Source organism: Lepisma saccharinum, chromosome 30 (genome assembly GCF_977018435.1).
Source record: "Lepisma saccharinum chromosome 30, izLepSacc3.1, whole genome shotgun sequence".
NCBI classification, from domain to species: domain Eukaryota; kingdom Metazoa; phylum Arthropoda; class Insecta; order Zygentoma; family Lepismatidae; genus Lepisma; species Lepisma saccharinum.
The window spans coordinates 20,246,418-20,253,816 of NC_139258.1; the positions used below are offsets into that span (position 1 = coordinate 20,246,418).

General features: G+C 38.3%; 1 protein-coding gene across 1 annotated transcript in view; it reads right to left on the reverse strand.

Moving 5' to 3' along the window:
- The window catches only part of unc-45 (unc-45 myosin chaperone), a 73,351-nt gene extending 69,715 nt beyond the window's left edge, over nucleotides 1-3,636 (reverse strand). The window contains exons 1-2 of the mRNA XM_083115646.1: nucleotides 3,407-3,636; nucleotides 1,375-1,494 (exon numbers count right to left, since the gene is read on the reverse strand). Coding sequence (XP_082971772.1) covers nucleotides 1,375-1,494 — 120 coding nt within the window. The 5' untranslated portion in view covers nucleotides 3,407-3,636. The remainder of the gene's footprint in view (nucleotides 1-1,374; nucleotides 1,495-3,406) is intronic.
- Nucleotides 3,637-7,399: the final 3,763 nt, after the last annotated feature.

Consider the following 7,399-nt stretch of genomic DNA (forward strand, 5'->3'; position numbering starts at 1 on the left):
TGTACACCAGGGGCAGGATATTAAAGTGAGCAAATGCCCATAAATTGCAGTATCGTGCTACATCTGTTTATTAGTCGGTTTGAATGTCTTTTTCATTGAGACCACTTTATGCACATATAGGCTAATCGGGACTAAACATACAGTTTAAAGTGGGATCCGAACCACTATGTGCCTCCACCAGGTATCAAACCCAGGACTCTCGATTACAAGATGACGATGTTACCACTATGACATCGGGGAGGCCCATTTATTACTCAGAAAGCATACATTAGTATTACACAATTTCACACTGTGAACCCTCAAAGTAGTCCCCAAGAACTTTCACAACCTGCCGCCAATGATGTGGGAGGCACTAAATATCATCCACCTCATCATGTGTCCTCACACTCACACATCGTCATGACTGATGCAGGCCTCAGGTCCTCGTTGAAATGTTGCTGCCCATGTCGCAACAATTCCACCAGCTCCCTGTGCCATTCTCTGGCATTACTCTCCAAAGAACTCTGTTCAAGTTGGGTCATGTCCATTCTGCAGTAGTTGACTAACCGCTGAATTAGCACAATCCCCTGGGCCTTAACTGTGTATCACACTGCCATATAGTGATGTGTTTATGTACTACAGGTGTTGTGTTTTCCGGGACATATGATCATATTGTATTACACTTATCTACACTTGAGGGAAAAAATGTTGCCATGACTTATGCCCCAACCCTCGTGGAAAATGTTTGTTTTGGCTAATTGGTACTGGGCCTGCGGTGTAAATTGGATCAAAACCATTGTCTAACATGCCTACATTGGGGATTGAACATGGGAACTATTGATTACAACGTGGCGGTATTACAACTAGCCTATTGCAGAGGACTAGTTGCTTCCAGTTCATTTTATGGACAGGTAAGTTCATGGACGTCTGCAGGATTTTTTCCAGGGAGGGGCAAGGAAGGTATTTTTTTTCCAGGGGAGGGCAAACAAGGTAAATTTTCCCCAATAATAGTGTTGTTTCCTCAAAAAAACATTGCTTAAATTTGAATTTATCATATTCATGTAATAATTAAGACATATAATTGCGGCTGAAATGAAATTACATGTGACAAATATATAATTTTTGGTTGACTTTCATTTTCCAGGGAGGGCCACGACCCCCCTTTCCGGACGCCCTTGGGTAAGTTAATCAGGACTAAACTTGCAGTTTAAAATGAAATGTGAATCACTAAAATGTATGTCTAGCAGCAAACATGGGACTCCCTCTTTCCGTAGAAATTATTTGCATCACACCATGCCTAATTCACATGGCAACATTTCTACTGTTGGCCATATTAATTGAAAAGGTAAAGAATGAAGAAAGTAGGGCAAAGACAGTGAAAACATATTAACTTACCTTAGTGTAGCACGTTATGGCTTTCTCCCAATCTCCGTTCTTAAATGCCTCGTTGCCCTCTTCCTTTAGAACCTGAGGCTCATCAGTTGGGGCCACTTCTGAAACCAAGTCCTTTGTCATCTGGAAAAGATTATAAACTTCATGTGAAGTATTATACAAACAATAAACAAGTATTTACATTAATAAATAAATAAACTGAACTCCTTACTTCGTTGAAGGCTCAAGTTCTGATTGTGTAATTCCCTTAAAATCAAAATACACATGGGTAACGGCTCAGATATTTTTTTTTTCAAATTATCCTAGCAGAAAGACCAATTATCATAGAATTTTGGAAATCATTGTCACACGAAATTTGAACCTTCCTTAAAGTAATGAGCACTGTTTCAATTCGGAAAAAAGGTATGTTGAAAAAAAGAAGAAGAAAAAACTAGCTTAAAAATTACCTTACGCAAGCATGTGCACTTCCCAAGGACAAGGTATTCTACGTTGACAAGCAACAGTAAGTATCGTAGACTAGTAGGTAATGAATGTAGAAGTACATCGGAACCTTAGCAGAAAGCATTTAGAGACTGTATTTTGATGCTAAGAGAACCAAACCTGACCTGCCTAATTAACCACGAAAAAATATATTGAACAAAATCTTAAGTACTTGCTAAAACTCCACACTATGTGTTAACAGAAGTACATCGAAATCGAACCATGTAAAAATGGCATTCATAGCATGATGAAATCGAATTAAAACAAAAGGAACTTGGGCCCACACATAAATTTTCTACATGAATTAACCGTTCGTTGATATACACATGAGGGCAGTGCTCACCCTAGAATATAATTATAAAGTTTTCAAGTGCAGAAAATGATATCACTTTCTGGTCTTGTGTAGGAGTCATTTGCACTGTCTATGGTCACACGATAGCACTTATAGGTTGTGGCATTGTTCTAAGTTTGCGCCAGCATGTTATTTTGATGATAGTCTGTCTTTTGTGAGTGGTTTAACAATTTATTGGTATAAAGGTGACAAAAATCGACACCGTACACCAACGACGTTACTCAGGAACACGTAAACCTACAAATTGTTAAATTCTATACATGACTATAACCACACATTGAACAAGTTCTCTAGTTACTTTATCTTGCATACACAACGATTAGGTTAGGTAAGGTTTGGTGTTCTTAGGAAGCAACAAAAGAAGCCCAAAGCAGTTGTACTTATCAGGTAATAGGTTCCGGTAATTATGGATTCAAAGTATGTAACATTAATTTCCATAAATTTTGGGTATAAATTGACAATACCGTAAGTATCTCCGATGACTTTCAAATTCGGCATACTCCCTCATTTTGGCAGTTAAAAATTGGCGGTCACGTCTAGAAATTGCAAAATAACCTTGGCAATTACCGCTATGATTCTCCATACACTAACATGGAAACGATATGAAGAAGTCTTCCTTTCCGCACAGCGGTCTTGGTACCAACGTTGCTCAAGTGTTGTGCAATAAGTGAGCGCGTTGATTTGCATGTGAGAAAATGGCATCTTGCGTAAAGGTGGAAAAGAAAATGACGTCCCTTTTTTTTTTTTAACTATGTATGCCTAACCGAACCAAACCTAACCTTACCGTGAATGGTTTGGGGGGCTATGCGGGAATGATGTTTGGGGTATTTTCAGGTTAAACCCCCAAATTTTAACTATGTTTGCCTAACCGGTAAAAATCTGATATTGCCCGGACACCTATAACTTCTGCGTTTTGTCAATTTTTGACGTTTGTACTTACCTATCTGCTTCGCGGAACATTCTTTAACGTGTATTCACGTTTTTTTGATCAAAGTAATTGCAATTTTTTTTTTTAAAAAAAAAAAAAAAAGTGTTTTTGTAACTGAAGAACGTAGGTTTCCGCAATGGTTTGTGGGGCTATGTGTCAATGGTTCGTGAGGCTATGCGAGAATGGTATGGGGCTACGCATATTTTTTTTCGAAACCAATTTTTAACTACTGTAACCTATACGTATTAACAATTTTAAACATGTGATACACATACCTTTGTAAGTTGATGGAAGATGATCCACAAACGACGAGATATTCACAAACACTGGCACACAATATTGTATTCTACCAGTACTTTCATAAAAATACTTTCAAGTAACCTACTTTTTACACAAACTTAGTGTCTAGAATATTCTAGTCGAATCAATGCGTCTATATTTAACAAATTGGCAAAATGTCAAGGAAACATACACACAACAGGCATGCCGTGCAGCGGCATTTCGTACTTCGTCTGTTTTAGTGTAGTTTTCGAATCTGTAACGAGTAATTCTACATGACATGGCGGAGAACTCATTGCAAAATTTTGTTTGTCATTTGGTTGCCCTAAACATTCTATGCCTTTACATGCGAGCGCGATGAAGTGCCTCTTCAAACTTCGTTTTCACCGAAGTGAAGAATTTCTCCTCTACATCAATATTTATAAATAAATATTCCGTAGCACAGGACTGTGGTCTTACTTCTATCTCTGATCCAATTTTCTTTGCAGACTGAAATTAATACAGATTTAATAAGGCCATAGAATAGTTGATGATAAGGCGCAAACAATTTCACGGTGCACCATGGCATTCTCTTCTTCCCATTTTTTTTTTCAATTAGATCGTTCGGCGCCCAGGACCGACTACCGCCGCTCCCTCTGAATTTGGTAACACGAAGAAAAGAGAACTCATTACCGTCCAAGGTTTGGGTGGGCAATAAATAATAAATAAGAAAATGAATCAATGAGGTGTGTGTGTATATTTATTTATTATTTATTTATCTCCTAGTAAAAAGCAAAGTGTTCCCCTCCTAGTTCTTTATGTAAAAAAAATTAAACTAAAGTGCTCCCCTGTGCTATGCACAGGCCATGAAGGCGTATAGGGGCTGTAAGGTTAGGGCCCCACACTTTCTCGATCACGGCCGAAGGTGGGATGATGTGATCAGCACCACGCCCCTAGTCGCCTTTACCCCGCAGTGTTTCCTCCAGGTACCAGTGACGTGCACTGAGGAGTAGCTAGTCTAGCAGAGATAGATCAATCAATCTCAAATCTCTAATTATTTTCAAATCACAATATTTATTGTTTTGTTGAAGCCACAGTTCATATGCAACACTTTTTTTCACGCGCTTCTTGTCCCTCGGTGCGTTCAGCGGCCTAGCTCGCTCTTTCTCCGCCTCACAGTTCCAGGTAGAAACTGGTTTTCGAAGGGAAAGGGAAGATTTCTGCCTCTACCTCCCTTGCCCCCTCGCCCCCGCTCCCATGGTTGGAAGCCCGTGCTTTCAGGTCCTCCAGTCTATCTCCTATAGGACAGATAGGGGATTGGTTTCCCTTCCCTTCCTTTGTAAATCCTCTAAAGAACTAAGGGAAAATTTTTCTGCAGTACTTATGTTCTCTGTATTTCCACTACTTTTTACACGTTGTACAATATGTATGTATAACATGGGATGTACTTTTATTATTTATGCAATTAGAACGTCTTATGTGCAGACAAAAATTTTATGCTTGTTTTTTTTTTTCAAATATGGAATATATAATGATTAAATAACAAATATTTGCTCAAGCTCTCTCTCTTTCTCTTGTTTTAGTAGTGTTTTATTTAAATATACTAATCTCTTGGCGTCCAATAAAAAAAAATGGATAAGCTAAACAATCACAAATACGGATGTACTTATTTGGGTAAGTGAAAGCGCGTACTAATTCTTGTTGTTGGTTTGGTTTATTTTACTTCGCTTTTCTGCCACATTTGGTTATCGCGAAAATGAGGATGAGTAATGATATGATTAAATCGATGAAGGGACCTCGCAAAGAACAATTCAGGCCGGAATTCGTGACGAGCCAGCATTTTTGTTCTTATGTGTTGTGCTCTGCCTGCAGTGAATAATGAAAAAATTAGAAATGAAAAATGCATCCCAGAACTCAAAAAGCCAAATGAATATCATTGAAGAAAGTAGAAAAAAGGTTTGTTTAAAGGTGTGTTTTGTTACCCATCGTTTTTTCTAGTTAAAAGAAGCTAAGAGCTTGGAAAGTCGTGAGGGACAATCATAAACAGAGAATTCTAGGCTCCTGATTTCACATTGCCCTGCAGATACACTGGGAAGAAATTATTTGTATTTTCTTCTCTCTTCCATCGCTTTACCTAATTTCTGCCATGACGATGAACGTTGATTAAATTAAACGGGTGAAGAGTGGTTGCAAAGAAACACTCATGCAAAGGCCAGGGCTCAAGCCCGGATCCTTCAGTAACGAGATCGTGAGATGGGGAAATTAGGGATATCAAGCAATGCAAAATTTTTGAAAAAAACGTTAATCATATATAAAGATGGTATTTCAAAAATTCAATTGAAAATTACTACTCAGGAAAAATGCAGTTTGCTTTACCGATACCCACGTATCCGAATGGTTAGCGCCTTCCTCACATGTTTGTTGTCGGCCGACTTCTGTGGGGGAGTGCAAGTGGTTCCGGATCTGTACCCGATGGAGGTATAGTGGTTCGGATCCCACATTAAACTATAGGTCTAGTCCCGATTAGCCTTTCTGTGTATAAAATGGACTTAAAACGTCAAATCAACCATCAAGTCAACCAACCGTGGGGGAGTGGTTACCAGAATGCGCTACAACACCAGGAGTTCCGGGTTCGAACCCCTACCTGGACATTGGTGTTCTTTGTGTTTGTCCCTTCATTAATTTTTTCGTATCATCTTCGCGATTAACCAAATGTGTCAAAAAAACGAATCAAATCAAATCATTCATTGATTGATTGTTTGAGTTGGTTTATTTTACTTCGCTTTCCGCCATTTTTTGAAGATACGATAGAATTGATGAAGGGACACACAAAGATCACCCATTGCCAAGCCGAGATTCAAATCCGGCATCTCTGGCTCAGTAGTCAAATCAAATTGTTTTCTATTTTCGAAAGTGGTGGAAGTTATGTGTACAATTTTTTGTACTTTTTCCTAACTTTGCAACTTTTCCTGTATTTGACGTTCTTCTTTTAGGAATACTGGGCCCTAAAAAGGGGGTGGATTATGACCCGTTGGGCATGCCAGTCATTGCTACCCCAAGTGTCGACATCACCGCACATCACTGCCAGGTACCCACTTTATACAACGCGGAGTGGTAGCCGAGCTGCTTGAACGGGTGGAAGAAATCCCAGTTTCCTGTCGGGGATCGAACCCAGGTCTCTCGCATGGTAGTCAGATGCCCTAACGACTGAGCTACCGTGGCTGATAGTTCTTTATGTTGGCAAATGAATTTAATGTAATTTTATGATAGGCAAAGTACACTTCACTAATCACTCTATAACAAGCTGCCAGAGGAATTCAAGAATCATAATCCAACCAAATTTAAAATAACAGTAAAAAGCTTGCTTATGAAGTATTTGTTTTATTACACAGAGGAGTACTTAGATCATATTTTTCATTAATAGACATAACCTTTGATTTTTCTTCTGTTTTTTAAGTTATTCTATACTCTTTTATACTTTTTAATATGCATAAGTATGTGTTAATTCCTTTGTACTCAAAATCATACATGTAGTTAACCTATCCCATATCATAGTGCTATTTGTACTTATAAGATCAAGTGGATGGAAATAAATCATATATCATATCAGACTGTCTTGTGACTGTTAAACTAATGTAGTAGCAGTGTCATATTGCTTAATTGATTGAAATGAAAATTTTGTACATTTTGGGGGAGGGGACCCACATACATTCGAGGGTATGTGTTAATTACTTTGTACTCAAAATTATACATGTAATTTTATTTTATACTCCTTATACTTTTTAATATGCTTAAGTATGTGTTAATTCCTTTGTACTCAAAATTACACATGTAATTGACCTATCCAGTGGCGTGTGGTGCTAAATCAGGCAGGGGAACAGGTGACATGCACTTGCCCCCTCCCCTCCCATACCTATCGTAATATAATACAGTAGACCAAGTAAAATTCAACCCTTGTTCAAATGAACCAAATAAACATACGAAACATATGCTAAAAAATTTCAGAAGTC